Source organism: Lithobates pipiens, unplaced genomic scaffold (genome assembly GCF_037356315.1).
Source record: "Lithobates pipiens isolate NorthernLeopardFrog02 unplaced genomic scaffold, aLitPip1_a1.2 Scaffold_19, whole genome shotgun sequence".
NCBI lineage: Eukaryota > Metazoa > Chordata > Amphibia > Anura > Ranidae > Lithobates > Lithobates pipiens.
This window is the reverse complement of record NW_027507764.1, coordinates 73,829,731-73,849,227: the sequence shown is the minus strand read 5'-3', so window position 1 is coordinate 73,849,227 and position 19,497 is coordinate 73,829,731. Positions and strand designations below refer to the sequence as shown.

Sequence of the window (19,497 nt, the reverse complement as noted above, 5' to 3'; positions counted from 1 at the left end):
CTAGGCTTACCTGTAGGTCAAAGTGGTCTGTAAGGGTTTACAACCACTTTAAACTCAGGAAGATTCAGGTAGATCTAACTATTGTACTCTTAGCTGACACTCCTAAATAAGACAACAGTTATTTCTTTAGTATTTAGAAACCTTTACAGTAATAACGTAATGATAACTCATCAGTGTTTCTTTATGGCCAAATAAAAAAGTAATATGCATTTAAAAAACATTTGAATATCCCTATGGAAAGATTTTGTTAAAATGACTTAGCAATATGCAACACGTCTTCAAAAATATACCTATTTCCAGTAGAATTAGGATCAGGTTATATGAATGGGGCCTAGGTTATTATAGGACAAGTTTTTCACCAAAATGTCTTCTTCTTTTTCCATTAGGTTTATTGCTGCTGAGCTGCTGTGTGCAATACAATTTCTTCATTCCAGAGACATCGCACATGGGTAAGAAATTGATCCACCATATTTTATTGTTCCAGATTTTTGGTCTCCAAACTGTGGCATGCATGCCAGATACAGCCCTTTGCTTGCCTTTATTCATCCCTTAGGGCACTATTCCTCCCATTGACACCAACAATGCGAAACTATTCCTCCCACTAATACCAATGATGGGGCACTATTCCTCCCACTAGTGCCAATTATGGGGCATTATCCCTCCCATTTATGCAGATGATGGGACACTATTCCTCCCACTGACACGAACAATGGGAGACTATTCCTCCTATCAGTACAGACAATAGGGCACTATTCCTTCCACTGACACTAACAACGAGGCATTATTCCTCCCTCTGGCAATAACAATGGGACACTATATATTTCTCTAATACCATTGATGGGACTCTATTCCTCCTCCTACAGACCACAGGCGCTATGTATTATTTTTATGCAGGGTATACACGGACAGTTTTTTTCGTTTTTCGTACACCCAGAAAAAGAAAAACCTGACAGATCCCCACATCCACATGCTAGGCCAGGGGTTGACAAATTTGCTTTGAATTTAGGAGCCAGTTAAAAAAGTTAGGAGCCAGTTTTTTTTTTCAGCTCCCGGGGTAAGGCCACTCATTTTCACCCCCTATCCCTAACTCACAATGGAGCACCCAGTCAATAACTCCATTGAAACGCTGTTACATCAGGGGTATGGGCTGACCAGAAAGAGTAAGGCTGGCAACAGATGGAACTGGCTGGAACTGGCAGGTGGCACTGGTTGCCATTGGAAGGCACGTGGAACTGCCAGATGGCACCGACAGGTGACACTAGTTGGCATTGGCAGGTGACACTGGTTTGGAACTGGCAGGTGACACTGGTTTGGAACTGGCAGGTGACACTGGTTTGAAACTGGCAAGTGGCACTATTGGCACTGGCAGGTGGCCCTGGTTGGTGATGGCAGGTGGCCCTGGTTGGTGATGGCAGGTGACCCTGGTTGGTGATGGCAGGTTGCCCTGGTTGGTGATGGCAGGTGACCCTGGTTGGTGATGGCAGGTGACCCTGGTTGGTGATGGCAGGTTGCCCTGGTTGGTGATGGCAGGTGGCCCTGGTTGCGATGGCACTAGTTGTCACTGGCAGATGGCACTGATTGGCGGTGGCACTGGTTGGTGTTGGCAGGTGGCACTGATTGGCGGTGGCAGGTGGCACTGGTTGGTGGTGGCATTGGTAGGTGGTGGCAGGTGGCACTGGTAGGTGGCACTGGTTGGCGGTGGCACTGATTGGCGGTGGCAGGTGGCACTCTGCACTGGCAGGTGGCACTGTTAGGTGGCACTGATTGACACTGGCACTGGGTGGTGGCAGGTGGCACTGGGTGGTGGTTGCAGGTGGTATTGATTGGCGGTGGCACTGGTTGGCACTGATTTGTGGTGGCAGGTGGCACTGATTGGCGGTGGCAGATGGCACTGGTTGCCGCTGGCAGGTGGCACTGATTGGTGGTGGCACTGGCAGGTGCCACTGGTTGGCACTGATTGGCGGTGGCAGGTGGCACTGATTGGCGGTGGCACTGGTTGGTGGCAGGTGGCACTGGTTGGTGGTGGCAGGTGGTATTGATTGGCGGTGGCACTGGTTGGCGCTGGCAGGTGGCACTGGTTGGTGCTGGCACTGGCAGGTGGCACTGGTTGGTTGCAGGTGGTATTGATTGGAGGTGGCACTGGTTGGCACTGATTGGTGGCAGGTGGCACTGATTGGCACTGGCAGGTTTCACACGGAGCACTCTGTTACTTAATGTAACAGAGGAGCTGGCGGGACCCTGCCGGGGTGTGAAACTGACAAGTAACAGAGGGGTGGATATGTCAGATTTCGGCCTGATGTCAGGGTGGGCGGGACCCGGCCGGGGTGGGCGGGACTCAGCAGCTATCAAACACCAGCCAACAATTGGGCTGCTTAAGAAAAGGGGCGGGCCACATACACGTATCGGCCCGCCCAGATCCCATTGGCTGGTGTTTGATAGCTTGCTGGGTCCCGCCCCCACCCCGGCCGGGTCCCCCCCACCCAGGCCGGGTCCCGCCCACCCCGACATCAGGCTGACAGATCCTCCTCTCTCCATTGCGTGTCAGTTTCACACACAGCGCGGTGCTGCAGAGTGTGAAGGAGGGAGGAGGACGGCAGTCAGTGTTAATGCTGCTGCATGTCTGGGGCATCGATAGTGAGTGGGCTGGTGGCAGCTTAGGCGCCAGGTCACGATTTCTGGTCGCATTGGCGACCTGGCGCCTGGGGTTTGTCGAGCCCTGTGCTAGGCTATTGTATTCTGACAGCAGGGACTCCCCTCCATCAGCATAAACAGATCAGTGCTGCAGCCATTAGCTGCAAGTGCTGCTCGAATGCTGGTTTTCTAAAAGGATTGTTCAACAGAAGGTTTTGAACAGATAGCAGTACACACAGAGCAAAATTCCCCCTGTTCAGATTTTCGGTCTGTGTATATAAGCCTTTGCTCCCATTGGCCACCAAGCCTGAAGCATCGTTTTAACTGGGGCATTTTCTACTCTCACTTGCCACAGTCCACCCAACCCCCTCACCCCCCCTCCCTGAAATCTGAAAAGCAGGACCCTTTTTTTAGAAAGTTTGGAGACCCCTGTTTTATTTGATAATGTCCACCTTACCTTTTTCTTCTTCTTTACAGCGATATTTATACAGACAACATCCTCTTCGATAGTTCCGGACATGTCAAGATTATTGATTTTGGAATGCCAAAGATATTGAAACATTCAACCTGCGAACCAGAATCTGCTAAGGTAAGTACACTCTGTCCATTTATTGACTGTGCTGTAGTGTTTTTTTTTTTTGTTTTGTTTTTTGTTCTTTTTTTGTCACAAAGTGGTTCTTAATCACTTCCCCTCTGGGGCAATTTTTTTTTCATTTTTCGCACACATGTTAAAATCCTCCGTACAATAAAAATATAGTAGTTGAAATTTTCATATTAACCCCTTCCCGCCGAGCGTACGCAGATCTGCGTACTCGGCTACCGGGGGGTATACCGGGATGATGCCCGCACCTGCAGACTTTTTTTTCAGCGAGCGATTGGCTTTCCAGCCATAACAACCGAAGACGTCTCCCCCCCCCCCTCCCGTCGCTGTTACCGGTGCTCCCGCTCGATCGGGAGCACCGATTCGCGATCCGACGCCTCCGGCTGCTGGGGAGGAACTGGAACGAAGCTGTAAGTGGCTTCGTTCCAGTCTCCTCATAGTAAACACGGAAGCGACGTCATGACGTCACTTCCTGTTTACTCGGCTGCCAATGGCGCCGGTTTTAAAAAGATATACGGTATTCAGAATCGCAGTTTTCGGCGATCTGAATACATTGAAGTGTAAAGGAGGGGTGGGGGGTCTTTTAGACCCCCCAATCCCTCCATAGAGAGTACCTGTCACCACCTATTACTGTCACAAGGGATGTTTACATTCCTTGTGACAGCAATAAAAGTGATAAAAAAATAAATAAAAATATTCATTTTCAAATAAATAAATGAAAATAATTTTTTTTTTTAAAGCGCCCGCCGTCCCCGCGAGCTCGCGAAGCAAAGAAAACGCATATGTAAACGGTGTTCAAATCACACATGTGAGGCATTGCCGCGATCGGCAGAGCGAGAGCGATAATTCTAGCACTAGACCTCCTCTGCAACGCTAACCTGGTAACCGTAAAAAAAAATTAAAGCGTCGCCTATTGACATTTTTAGGTACCGTACTTTGTCGTCAATCCACGAGTGCGTGCAATTATAAAGTGTGACATGTTTGGTATCTATTTACTCGGCGTAACATTATCTTTCACATTACGCAAAAAAATTGGGCTAATTTTACTGTTTCTTTTTTTTTGAATTCATGAAAGTTGCGTTTAAAACACCTCTGCGCAAATACCGTGTGACATAAAATATTGCAACAATCGCTGTTTTATTCTCTAGAGTCTCTGCTAAAAAAATATATATATATATAATGTTTGGGGGTTCCAAGTAATTTTCTAGCAAAAAATATGGATTTTAACTTGTAAACACCAAATGCCAAAAATAGGCTTAGTCATGAAAGGGTTAAACAATATTTGTGCAACTGTTTATCAATTCTATATTTACAGAAAAAATTCAATAAAGTGAACTTTAGCGCACACAAACATTATGTAATTCTCATATTTTGGACACAATAAAAGACGAGGTTGTGTTGCATAAATAAATAACACTTGTCAAACCTCAAAACTGTGAGTGCCCTTAAAATTGCGAAGAATTGTGGTGCCCAAAATTATTGGTGACATATTTTAAAAAGGAACCCCCCCCAAAAAAAACGATTGGGGCACTTACCAGACATCCAGCGGTGTCCTCACCCAAGCCAGTTCTTGAATCGGCTCTCAGGTGCTGGCACCACCATCTTGACTGAGGGAAAACGTCAGTAAAGCCTTGCAGCTTCACAGCTGAATTCCTACTGCACATCCATGAATTGCCCTGTGCTTTGTGAATGAGCGGGCTGCGGGGGGGAAGGAGGGGGGGGGGTCAAACTTGTGGCTCACTCCGCAGCAGCAAAGTAAGTCAGAAGTGGGAGCGGGTACCTGTCCAAACCAGGCAATTGCTCCCCCCAAAAGGTTAAAAGTGGGGCAGCGGGGGGGAAGCTGACAAGCAGAGCTTCCCCTTTTGGGTGGAGCTATGCTTTAAATGTCTTCACAGCTTATCAGTTTAGAGTTGAAAGTAAATTAGTTACTTAGAATTATTGCTCTGTGGTGTGCACAGCGAGACCCAATTTGGGTTGCGCAATTTACATTTACTTACACCCACCCTACACATATGTTAGTGTGCTTTAAACTTTTTTTATATCTTTTACACCCCATACACACGATCAAAAATTCTGCCAGTAAAAGTCCGATGTGAGCTTTTGGTCAGAAATTCCGTCCGTATGTATGCTCCATCCGACTTTTGCCAGCGGAATTTCCACCAGCAAAAGATTGAGAGCAGGTTCTTTATTTTTCTGACGGAAAAAGTTCAGATCTGAAATTCCGATCGTCTGTAGCAATTTTGACACGAAAAATTCCTATGCATGCATTGAACTTCATTTTCTCTGCTCATCATAGTGTTGTATGTCACCGCGTTCTTGACCTTTCGCACGTTCAGAGAACTTTTGTGTGACCGTGTGTATGCAAGCCAAGCTTGAGCGGAATTCCATCTGAAAAATCATCCAAAATTTTTACGATAGAAATTCTGCTTGTGTGTACGGGCCTTACACTTTTTAAAAATGTTTTACTTTACTGCATCACAAGGGGGCTAAAAAGCCCCCTTTTGGATAGCATTGGACATGTGACAGGTATTCCAAATGGGGTCCTCAGGCGTTTGACAGGCGGTGCAGAAGAGCAAGGGAACCACTTAGGGCAAAGTTTCTCAACTCCAGTCCTCACGGCGCCCCAACAGGCCATGTTTTCAGGCTTTCCATTATTGTGAACATTTCATTTGATCAGATTCACTGCCTTAATTACCACAGCCGTTTTATCTGAGGGAAATCCTGAAAATATGACCCTTTTGGGCGCCTTGAGGACTTGAGTTGAGAAACATTGACTTAGGGGGAGTGCTGGCGGGGGTGGGATTATGATTATCCAAGAGTCATGAAAAAGTCATTGGGCAGGTCTACAGCCACCCAGATGGCTTTTATAGTAAAGCCAGGATCCGGTCTCTTAAAACCAGAAATTGCCATGAGCTTGTTTAACTTCTTTAGACTTTAGACGTCCAAAAGAGCTGAATAGATTTATAATACAATAAAAGATGGTGAAATTGGCCTAGACTCACAGAATGCGGTTGGACCTCTGCTTTGTGTTGCAGAATCATGACACAGTCACCTGCTGTCATGATATATACATACAGTACTAAAGTGGAGCTTCCGCTCATTGGAACCCTCCCCCCCTCCGGCGCCACAATTGGCACCTTTCAGGGGGGAGGGGGTGCAGGTACCTGTACAATACAGGTATCTGCACCCACTTCTGGCATAGATATCTGCAGAATATACGCCCCTTTCCGCAGAATCTACGCCCCTTTCCGCAGGTCCCCCGCTGTCTGCTGGGAAACACACGGATCCCAGAGACAGCGGGGACCATCCTTATTGCGCAGCGCGACTCGCGCATGCGCAGTAGGGAACCGGGAAATGAAGCCGCAAGGCTCCACTTCCTGATTCCCATACCCAAGATGGCGGCGGCAGCACCCGAGAGATGATCGAGAGATCGGCTTCGGGTGCCGACATCGCGGGCGTGCTGGGCGAGTAAATGTCTTTATTTTAAAAGTCAGCAGCTGCAGTATTTGTAGCTGCTGGCTTTAAAAAAAAAACGGCGGAACTCCCGCTTTAACCACTTGCCGACTGCCGCACGACGATGTACGTCGACAGAAAGGCACGGGCAGGCATATGGGCGTACCTGTACGTCCCTGCCTTCCCGCGGGTGGGGGGCCCGATCGGGCCCCCCCCCGGTGCCTGCGGCGGTCGGTATTCGTTCGGGAGCGATCCGGGATGAGGGGGCGGCCATTCATTCATGGCCACCCCCTCGCGATCGCTCCCGACGAATGGAAATCCTTCGTGACATCACTTCCTCTCCTGTAATGTAAACACAGGAGAGGAAGTGATGTAATCTCTCCTCCGTGTCGGTATTTTTCGTTCCGACACCGAGGAGAGAGGATCGGTGAGTTGCACCAACACGACACTTCACAGTAGAACATGCCAGGCACACTCACACCCCCCCTTTACCCCCCGATCACCCCCCAATTACCCCTGCCCCCCCCCAGTCACAGTGACACCAATGCATTTTTTTTTTTTTTTTTGCATTGGTGTCATTTGTGACTGTAATAACTGTTAGGGCAGTTAGGGTTAGCCCCCTTTAGTTCTAATGTACCCCCCTAATCCCCCCCAATAAAGGTTTAACCCCGTGATCACCCCCCGTCGCCAGTGTCACTAAGGCTGGGTTCACATTGCAGCGGTTTATGAGAACGGATGTGATTCGCACCGCACTGCAGTGCAAATCACATCCGATCTCTGCGATTCGAGTTCAGCCATTCGCCGCACCCGCCGCACCGGCCGCAAATTCGCACGGGACCCTTTTTTTGGTCCGCAGCAGAATCGGATCGCATGGGTGTTCACACCATGCGATCCGAGTTTGCAGATCGCACTGCGATATGCGAACTGATCTGGGGGTGTCATTAACATTTCACTGACACTCCCAGCAGTTCGCATAGGGCAGTGTGAACTGCCGCCGGGAGGCATGCGATGCGGGAACCCGCCGCGGATTCGTGGCGTTCCCGCATCGCTCCAGTGTGAACCCAGCCTAATAAGCGATCGTTTTTCTGATCGCTGTATTAGTGTCACAGGTGACGCTAGTTAGGCAGGTAGGTATTTAGGTTCGCCGCAGCTTTTTATAGCGCCAGGGACCCCCATATACTACCGCATAAAGCCCCCTGATTGCCCCCTAGTTAACCCTTTCACCAGTGATCACCATATAACTGTTACAAGTGACGCTGGTTGGTTAGTTATTTTTTTATAGTTTCAGGGCACCCGCCATTTATTACCTAGTCTCACTAGTGTACCCCTAAATTTAGGGGTGTCTACTTTCCAAAATGGGGTCATTTGGGGGGGGGGTTTGTGCCATCTTGGCATTTTATGGCCTTCAAAACTGTAACGCCCTTAGAAAGCCTGAAGGCGGTGCTTGGTTTTCGGGGCCCCGTACGCGGCTAGGCTCCCACATATGTGGTATCCCCGTACTCAGGAGAAGCAGCAGAATTTATTTTGGGGTGTCATTTCACATATGCCCATAGCATGTGTGAGCAATATATCATTTAGTGACAACTTTGTGAAAAAAAAAAAAAAATAAAAGTTTGTAATTTTCCCGCAACTTGTGGCAAAATATAAAATATTCCATGGACTCAACATGCCTCTCAGCAAATAGCTTGGGGTGTCTACTTTCTAAAATGGGGTCATTTGTGGGGGTTTTGTGCCATCTTGGCATTTTATGGCCTTCAAAACTGTAATAGGTAGTGAGGAGTGAAGTCAAATATTTACGCCCTTAGAAAACCTGAAGGCGGTTCTTGGCTTTCGGGGCCCCGTACGCGGCTAGGCTCCCAAAAAATCCCACACATGTGGTATCCCCGTACTCAGGAGAAGCAGCAGAATTTATTTTGGGGTGTCATTTCACATATGCCCATAGCATGTGTGAGCAATATATCATTTAGTGACAACTTTGTGTAAAAAAAAAAAAATTTTTTTTTTATTTTTGTCATTATTCAATCGCTTGAGGCAAAAAAATAAAATATTCAATGGGCTCAACATGCCACTTATCAATTTCCTTAGGGGGTCTACTTTCCAAAATGGGGTCATTTGGGGGGGTTTTGTACTGCCCTGCCATTTTAGCACCTCAAGAATTGAGATAGGCAGTCGTAAACTAAAAGCTGCGTAAATTCCAGAAAACGTACCTTAGTTTGTAGATGTGACAACTTTTGCGCAAACCAATAAATATACAGTTATTGACTTTTTTTTTACCAAAGACATGTGGCTGAATACATTTTGGCCTAAATGTATGACTAAAATTGAGTTTATTGGATTTTTCTAATAACAAAAAGTGGAAAATATCATTTTTTTTCAAAATTTGCGGTCTTTTTACGTTTATATCGCAAAAAAAAAAAATCACAGAGTCAGTCAAATACCTTTAAAAGAAAGCTCTATTTGTGGGAAGAAAAGGACGCAAATTTCGTTTGGGTACAACATTGCATGACCGCGCAATTACCAGTTAAAGCAGCCCAGTGCCAAAGTGTAAAAAGACCTCTGGTCATTTACCAGCAAAATGGTCCGGTCTGAAAGTGGTTAAAGGGGAACTAAACCCTCCTATCCTTGACAGCCAAGGAAGCTGTCATCTTAGCCTCTATTTGATCTGTTGTTGCCATTGTGCTGCACATTAGATCAATTATGACACCAGCCATTTGATGGCTTGGCAGTTCACTTGAGAGCAAAATTAACCATGACAGTTAGCACTAATGGCGTGCCTTGAATATAACTGTTTTGAGAAACTGTTAAATTGATGGGTTTAAATCTGCTTTGTTTTACGGATTGAAATAAAAAGTTTTGTATTTTTGTATTTATTTTAATATAAAAGTGGTCAGCCTTCGCGCCGCTAAGTGGTAATAAGTGACTAAAGTGGAACAAAATCCAAAATCAGATATAATGAAACACAGATGCTGTGAAAAAGAGCCTGAGTGATATAAAGTGCAAATGCTAACTAAAAAATGCAGCAGGACAAAATAGTGAGCACAAACTATCAAATAATGAATATAAAGGGGTGGGTCCTGCGCAAATCATGCCACTCAAATAAAATACACAAATTCAAAATAATATAAATATGTGCATACATACAATGCCGTGAAAAAAAAATATAGTCCAAAAAACAGCACGCATAAAAATATATAAAAAATATATATATAAAATGGAAAAAAGGTTTAATGATAGAACAATAATAAAATGTCCGCTACTCAAGGCTCCCAGAACTCTCACCTTTAAACAAAGTGAATAAGCAAATCAAACAAACTCCAGGATTCTCTTATTTCATTCATAAATAATAAATAATAGCCATCAGGAAATCCAAAGGAGGGATGCAATGATACAATTCCGCCACTAGAGGGCCAGTCCCAGCTTCCAGAATAGGTGAAATGGATCTTCACTTCTATTTCACAGTGTATGGCTCAAAATAAGAGAGAGGAGGGGGAGAGAGAGAAACAGGAGACTTCCATAGTGTAGTAGTTTAAAAAACGGCAGGTAGATTTAATAAAAAGCAGTAAAGACTCTCACATTTTAGTTGCAAAAAACAAGCACAATCAGGAAGAGGGTATAATGACAACTTCCTCCCGCCTTACTCTACTTCCGGTTCGTCCTCTGGCCAATCCCTACGCGTTACGTCATGTGACTTCTTCATGGGGATGCTGATAGGACCTTGCTGGCCTCCATAAGTATAATGAGAACAGGAACCGGAAATGCCAGTTCGGCCATTTTGGAAAAGGGCAAGGATAGAGGTAAACAAGCGAAAACAGGAAGTGCTGTCTCCGCCATCTTGCTACTCCAACATTACTAGACGGAAGTGTAGAAAACCACCATCTTGGAGTAGAAGAAAAACACAGAATCGCCAATATAGACAAAAACAGCGCTAATAAAATATTCAAAAAAATATAAATTACTTTAATGATAAAATTAACATACATATTATATCCCAAATGCATCTAAAAAGCAAAATGCTAAATCTGAGATTCAGAAAAGCATGACATCATTTTGACTGAATGATCAAGCTTGCTAAAGAGGGATAATAGGGAGATAGGATAAAAATATAAATATAGATTGCAAAATGGCAAACCCGCTGCAAAAACTGGGACTACTATATAAAAAATCAGTATATCAATGTATGATAATAATCATACTAATACAAGAAAAAAAATATTTGTTTAAAAATTTAAATTAAATTATTAATAATTAATAATTTAATAAATATGCATACGTGAGATAAATAAAGTCACATACCGGAAATAGAGTAGGACTTTACAAAAATTATTATATAATAATCTATCCACAATTTCATCAATAAATAATCACAGGAAAAAAAAAATAAAAAAAAATAAAAAAAAAAACATAAAAATTAAAAAGATAAAAATATTAATAATTAATACCATCAATATTAAAAATTACTTAAAAAACAATTCAGATCAAAATCTACATTAAGACCATCAGGATAAAAAGACCTCATAGTAAAAATCCATCTAGATTCCTTTTGACTAATAGTTCGGATTTTGTGGCTACCCCTCCAGGTGGGGTTATATCTTTCGATGCCCCAGAACTGCAAATGGGAGGGGTCTCGATTATGTACCTGATCAAAATGTTTAGACACACTATGATTGGGAAACCCCTTAAGGATGTTCTGTATATGCTCTTTTAGCCTAACTTTCAACGCTCTTTTTGTTCTCCCAATGTATTGCAACTTGCAACTACATTGGAGGCAATATACTACACCCTCCGTATGGCATCCTATAAAGTCACGTATATCGTGTGTTTGTCCAGTGATAGTACTAACAAAATTAATTTTTTTATTTTAAAATTTTTTGCCATGTCTACATGCAAAGCAGTTTTTACATGGATAAAAACCTTTCCCTGTAAAAAAAGAAAAATCCCTTTTGGGGGGTGGTTCGACAACAGATTTGGCAATAATATCTCTCAGGGTGGGAGCCCTTTTATAAATAACATTCGGTCTTTCTGGTAGGATTTTGCCCAAGTCCCTATCATTTTTAAGGACATGCCAATGCCGACTTAATACTCTGGAAACCTCTTTGTACTGTACGTTATAATCAAGAATAATAGAAGGAACCTCATAATTGTATTTGAGTGAAGTGAAAGTGAAGTGAAGATCCATTTCACCTATTCTGGAAGCTGGGACTGGCCCTCTAGTGGCGGAATTGTATCATTGCATCCCTCCTTTGGATTTCCTGATGGCTATTATTTATTATTTATGAATGAAATAAGAGAATCCTGGAGTTTGTTTGATTTGCTTATTCACTTTGTTTAAAGGTGAGAGTTCTGGGAGCCTTGAGTAGCGGACATTTTATTATTGTTCTATCATTGAACCTTTTTTCCATTTTTTATATATATTTTTATGCGTGCTGTTTTTTGGACTATATTTTTTTTTCACGGCATTGTATGTATGCACATATTTATATTATTTTGAATTTGTGTATTTTATTTGAGTGGCACGATTTGCGCAGGACCCACCCCTTTATATTCATTATTTGATAGTTTGTGCTCACTATTTTGTCCTGCTGCATTTTTTAGTTAGCATTTGCACTTTATATCACTCAGGCTCTTTTTCACAGCATCTGTGTTTCATTATATCTGATTTTGGATTTTGTTCCACTTTAGTCACTTATTACCACTTAGCGGCGCGAAGGCTGACCACTTTTATTTTTTTGTTCTGACACATTTTTCCTTTGCTGCCATTATGGAAGTGTTCACATTTTTGGAAAATAGAAACATTAATTTAGATGAAATATTTTCACACAATAAAGCACGTAATTCTGATAACAGAAAGATTTTTTGGGGGGAACGACAAAAGATTATACATGGAACATCATAACCATGATTCACCTACAAGTCACCCAACAGAATGATGGACTGTCTTGATACCAGTTTTATATAAAATACAAATATTTATTATTGATTATAAAAAGTTTTTTTTACCAAAGTAAAAAGGGGGGGGGAAAAAGAAAAAAAGGGTTTTATACATGCATAAATAAATACATATATATTATAGCTATAACATAGACAAGGTTTGTTACAACAGTATTTTGTGTCCAATACGGTCGTTGGTTTCTCTACTAGTTTCGCGACTACTCTGTCGCTTCTTCAGGAGACCTTGTTTGTCTAGAATAGAATTTATCACTAGTTAGCTAGTTACTAGATGGTCTTGTCGATAAGGAGTCTATGGAAGAATGGTTTGAATTCTTTAATAACAAAAGTATTGAATGTGTTAAATTTCTATTAAAAAGAAAGCAGAGAAAGACCCACATGATTGAAAAACAGATTGAGGAAATTAAAATTAAACTTGAGTCGCATAAGGAATCGCCAGATTTTAATAAAATGGCTAAACAACTTAATAAAGACCTTATTGCTAAAGATCTAGAGGTCCAGCAGCGCAAAATGAAAAAATATCACCGCAACATTACTGATTACAAGACTAATAAGGTATTTAAATGGCAAGGGAAATTAGAACCAGTCATTCCTGAGTCTGCACAATCCACTCCGGAAAGGGAGGTTAGGATACAGGATCCCACATCCTCCCATGTGAATCATGGTTCGATGTGGGAAAAAGATAATGCCAGGTATGACACAGGGAAGCCTCCTGTTGCATATCACAATAGGGGCTACCCCGAAACACCTAGAAGGCGTTACCCATCCTATACTAATCAGTATACCACACCAGTACCATATGACAATCATACATATGGGGGGAATCACACACAACAAACCCCCAAAAAAGGTTGGAAAAAGCCCTTCAAGAAGTTTAAGAAATCGCACAACAACAACTGGCAACAAAGAGATAATAGAAGACCTAGTTATCAGTATGATAACCAAGGAAGGAGAGACAGAAGTCCCATACCTACATCTAACAGATATGAACCTATCAGAAATTACTCCGAACAGAACTATTATGAGCATCCCTACCATCATTATTCACGGGACACACAAGATCATTTTTTAGACCGGGACAGGAGAGATCATTCTCCGAGAAGACCTCAAGAGACTTATTGGAGGAGAGAATCCCCCCCAAGAAGACCACTACAGGAACCATATCACTCTCCCACAAGAAGGATCGAGAACAACAGAACTCGAAACAGCCCCGAAAGAAGAGAGGCTGCAGAGCGGGAAAGAGAGTCCAAGCGCAAAAGAGAGTGATTGGGGAAGGTGTTGTGAATTTAAGTAACACCCCCTTGTCCCCAGAAGAGTTAGCTGTCTTGGATAAGGGTCTCAAGTATGCCCCTGTTAAAAATCTGAATAAGTTTGATACTTATATAGGCATCCAAAAATATATTAGGAAGATAAATATTAAGAAGTATATCATGAACAACCCCATCAAATCCACTACTAGAACATTGAATGAACAAAATCCTGCACAATTTAGTACATTACGTAACAACTCAGTATTTAACCCTCAGATGGCCAACAATCAACATGTCGAGGTTTTAAAAAAATTAGTGCTTAATGATCTGGAAGCTTTGCAAATCAAGAAAGTGTGCGATCCTGGTCATATTAGAAAGGGCATCAAATCCTTAACACAAAGAAAAGACATTGTTATCCGGCCGGCGGACAAGGGAGGGGCTGTCGTTGTACTAGCTAAAGAAGCATATTTGAGTGAACTTGATCGACAACTTCAAGATGGCAATACTTATGTTAAACTTTTAAGTAATCCTACTACAAAATATAAGAAGGAATTGGAGCAATTAATACATCTAGGGAATAAGAAAGCAATTCTAAATAAGAAAGAAAGCAGATATCTTATCCCAGAATTATGTAGGACACCAATCATTTATATTATTCCGAAGATCCATAAGAATAAAAATAACCCACCTGGTAGGCCGATCGTCAACAGCATTGAATCACTTACATCGAGACTGGGAGAATACCTAGATTTCTTCATCCAACCGGCAGTACAAAAAACCAGTGCTTATTTAAAAGATACGAAGCATACTCTACAGCTATTGGAAACAGTGACAGTGTTGGAAGGAAGAACACTTCTTGCCACTGCGGATGTATCATCTTTATACACGATTGTGGCACACCATGAAGCATGTTCTGCTATTAAATGGCTTCTAAGATCCTTTACCACACTGAGGTGTCAACATAGGAAATTCCTGATTAAATGTCTTGAGTTTTGCTTGAAACACAACTTTTTTTGGCATAACCAAACCTATTACAGACAAGCAGTTGGGATAGCCATGGGCGCTAAATTTGCGCCCAGTGTGGCCAATGCCTTTATGGCCCACTGGGAAGAGAAGGCTGTATATCAAGACACCCCAGCAGAGTTGACGCTCTATAAAAGATTTATTGACGATATTGTTATTGTCTGGAACGGTAGCCGTGAAGCATTGGAAAAATTCCTTACCAAATTGAATAATAATGATAAAAATATCCATTTGGAATGGATAATAGATGCAAAAAGTATTAATTTTTTAGATTTAAACATCTCCCTGGATAAGAACACAGTAATTACAAAAACGCATTTTAAAAGTGTCGATGCGAATAGCTATATCTCCATTAACAGCTGTCATTTTAAGCCATGGTTGTACAACATACCTAAAGGACAGTTGGTCCGAATAAGAAGGAATTGTACTAAAACCGATGACTTTTTAGAACAGGCTAACTTAATTGCCACCAGATTCAAAGAAAAGGGCTATGAAGATTTACAACTAAAAAGGGAAATTGAACATGTTAAATGCATGGATAGATGTACCATGCTCCAAGATAACGTTAACAAGAGACTCAAATACAATTATGAGGTTCCTTCTATTATTCTTGATTATAACGTACAGTACCAAGAGGTTTCCAGAGTATTAAGTCGGCATTGGCATGTCCTTAAAAATGATAGGGACTTGGGCAAAATCCTACCAGAAAGACCGAATGTTATTTATAAAAGGGCTCCCACCCTGAGAGATATTATTGCCAAATCTGTTGTCGAACCACCCCCCAAAAGGGATTTTTCTTTTTTTACAGGGAAAGGTTTTTATCCATGTAAAAACTGCTTTGCATGTAGACATGCCAAAAAATTTCAAAATAAAAAAATTAATTTTGTTAGTACTATCACTGGACAAACACACGATATACGTGACTTTATAGGATGCCATACGGAGGGTGTAGTATATTGCCTCCAATGTAGTTGCAAGTTGCAATACATTGGGAGAACAAAAAGAGCGTTGAAAGTTAGGCTAAAAGAGCATATACAGAACATCCTTAAGGGGTTTCCCAATCATAGTGTGTCTAAACATTTTGATCAGGTACATAATCGAGACCCCTCCCATTTGCAGTTCTGGGGCATCGAAAGATATAACCCCACCTGGAGGGGTAGCCACAAAATCCGAACTATTAGTCAAAAGGAATCTAGATGGATTTTTACTATGAGGTCTTTTTATCCTGATGGTCTTAATGTAGATTTTGATCTGAATTGTTTTTTAAGTAATTTTTAATATTGATGGTATTAATTATTAATATTTTTATCTTTTTAATTTTTATGTTTTTTTTATTTTTTTTTATTTTTTTATTTTTTTTTCCTGTGATTATTTATTGATGAAATTGTGGATAGATTATTATATAATAATTTTTGTAAAGTCCTACTCTATTTCCGGTATGTGACTTTATTTATCTCACGTATGCATATTTATTAAATTATTAAGTATTAATAATTTAATTTTAATTTTTAAACAAATATTTTTTTTCTTGTATTAGTATGATTATTATTATACATTGATATACTGATTTTTTATATAGTAGTCCCAGTTTTTGCAGCGGGTTTGCCATTTTGCAATCTATATTTATATTTTTATCCTATCTCCCTATTATCCCTCTTTAGCAAGCTTGATCATTCAGTCAAAATGATGTCATGCTTTTCTGAATCTCAGATTTAGCATTTTGCTTTTTAGATGCATTTGGGATATAATATGTATGTTAATTTTATCATTAAAGTAATTTATATTTTTTTGAATATTTTATTAGTGCTGTTTTTGTCTATATTGGCGATTCTGTGTTTTTCTTCTACTCCAAGATGGTGGTTTTCTACACTTCCGTCTAGTAATGTTGGAGTAGCAAGATGGCGGAGACAGCACTTCCTGTTTTCGCTTGTTTACCTCTATCCTTGCCCTTTTCCAAAATGGCCGAACTGGCATTTCCGGTTCCTGTTCTCATTATACTTATGGAGGCCAGCAAGGTCCTATCAGCATCCCCATGAAGAAGTCACATGACGTAACGCGTAGGGATTGGCCAGAGGACGAACCGGAAGTAGAGTAAGGCGGGAGGAAGTTGTCATTATACCCTCTTCCTGATTGTGCTTGTTTTTTGCAACTAAAATGTGAGAGTCTTTACTGCTTTTTATTAAATCTACCTGCCGTTTTTTAAACTACTACACTATGGAAGTCTCCTGTTTCTCTCTCTCCCCCTCCTCTCTCTTATTTTGAGCCATACACTGTGAAATAGAAGTGAAGATCCATTTCACCTATTCTGGAAGCTGGGACTGGCCCTCTAGTGGCGGAATTGTATCATTGCATCCCTCCTTTGGATTTCCTGATGGCTATTATTTATTATTTATGAATGAAATAAGAGAATCCTGGAGTTTGTTTGATTTGCTTATTCACTTCGTTTAAAGGTGAGAGTTCTGGGAGCCTTGAGTAGCGGACATTTTATTATTGTTCTATCATTAAACCTTTTTTCCATTTTTTATATATTTTTATGCGTGCTGTTTTTTGGACTATATTTTTTTTTCACGGCATTGTATGTATGCACATATTTATATTATTTTGAATTTGTGTATTTTATTTGAGTGGCACGATTTGCGCAGGACCCACCCCTTTATATTCATTTATTTTAATATGTTTTGGGCTATAAAAATATATATATATTTTCTTTTTTACAGGACTTTCACAATCGGAGGAACGCCCTTCAGAGAGACTTCATGTTTTTTTTACAGTGCAATTTCTCTGATGTCAGATCTCAAGGACATGCAAACATATCAGGGAAATGATGCTGTCCTGGACTTAGTAAAAAAGGTAAGAAAATGTCATACTATAGCCAGAGATAGAAAAAGTTTACTTATTCTGTTTGCGCTATAAAATTTGGCTAAATTTAATTGGTTAGTTATTGTTTTTTTTACTAATGATCTAACTTTTTAATATCTTTCTTTAACCCACAGAGCCAATTTTCGTTTGTACATATCCAACGCCATCCGTTCTTCACAGGGATAAACTGGGATGAGTTGGAAGCTGGGAACATAAGTCCACCATACGTCATGGAACCTGTAAGTATCTGAGATCATGTCGGTAGTTGTGCTATGTTTGCTGTTTTGCATTATCTATTCTTCTCCCCCACTAGCATGTATAAGGAGGTGCATTGTCTTTTGGGTTGCTCAAGTGTTGTGACTTATTACTATCCAATAGATTGCACTTTTAGAATGGAAAAACAATCCACAGTGGACCATTTATAAGTCATGCATTTATGAAGCATTAACCCATCAACATTTCACAGTCAGCTTTATGCTTCTAACTGCCAAGTTCCTACATAGAATTTTAAATCAGTGCAGTATATAAAGAACATTTATAAAAATTCTGTACAGTTATAACAATATAATGATTATTCATATTGATGAATACGTCTAATCATGATTGGTCCGTTTTTAAATTTAAATAAAATCCTTTTATATATTCACATAGCAAAGAATAGAAGTTGCCCAATAATCATATTCAATATAGTGATAATTAAGCATTATCTGAAATAATTGTTTTCCTATTTGTAATGTGTTTTTTTTCTCTCCACAGAGCTCAGAGATAAACTGATCAAAAAAGATAAATGTGAAGCATTCGATCCTCAAACTCAGACGTAGGTTTGACGCTAGACGTGCTTCAATATCGGAAGTTGATGGATTTGACTTTTTCAGTGAACGATGGAGAGATATGCAGCAAAAAAGCATGATGCCAGATAGCCAATCCCATGATTAAGTCTGGTATGACGAAACATGTCGGGGCGTGGCTATCTGGCAAATATCACTGATACACTAAGCTCACATACGGAGGTGGAAGGAGGTGCTGGACAAAAGGGACGGCAATAGTAGGCTGAGGCGCCCTATTCAAACTGCATACTCTGCTGTGGGGAATCAAGCAGGAGATGCAAGGAAGGGTGAGAGAAAGCAATTACGCTGTCGGCTTAACAAGTGTCCCCTGTGATCACCAATGCCTTGGAGTATAGTGTGATGTTACTGAAGATTGAAGTGGTTTGATGTGGTTTTGGAGTGCTTTCTTTCATATTGTTCATGTGAGTGCATAAACGAGTGGATTATTTTAAATTAAAGTGTGTTTACAGTATTGCACTATTGGAGGTCTCTTTTCTTTTGAGGTTCTTATGAGATATACCTATAGAAGCTTTAAAGGAGAATGCCCAGAGATTGGTGATTGAACATCTGATATCATCTCGTAAGAGATTTAATGCTCTACTAGCCCAGCACGAGAGTGCTAGGCTCAGCAGTTGGTGATTGCTCCTACGAGGGGGGTCACAGTCACTGATGGTGTGGTGAAGGATTTAAGAAACTGTTTGGACACTGAATAGTTTCTCACACGAAAAAGAGGGATTATTGCTGGAAGATTTGCAATCACCCATGGGTGACGGACTATATTGCTTCAAATTATATATATATATATATATATATATATATATATATATATATATATATATATATATATATATATATATATATATATATATATAAATGTTTTTTGGGGGAGTTGCAGGTCACATTATGA

The 19,497-nt window shown here is 41.0% G+C and overlaps 1 protein-coding gene across 2 annotated transcripts in view; it reads left to right on the top strand.

The window, feature by feature from the left end:
- LOC143996081 (putative serine/threonine-protein kinase PRKY) overlaps positions 1-19,062 on the top strand; it is a 32,878-nt gene extending 13,816 nt beyond the window's left edge. For both annotated transcript variants that reach the window (XM_077490906.1, XM_077490905.1), the window contains 5 exons: positions 387-449; positions 3,109-3,220; positions 17,622-17,754; positions 17,898-18,002; positions 18,520-19,062. In XM_077490906.1, coding sequence (XP_077347032.1) covers positions 387-449; positions 3,109-3,220; positions 17,622-17,729 — 283 coding nt within the window. In that variant the 3' untranslated portion in view covers positions 17,730-17,754; positions 17,898-18,002; positions 18,520-19,062. The remainder of the gene's footprint in view (positions 1-386; positions 450-3,108; positions 3,221-17,621; positions 17,755-17,897; positions 18,003-18,519) is intronic.
- Positions 19,063-19,497: the final 435 nt, after the last annotated feature.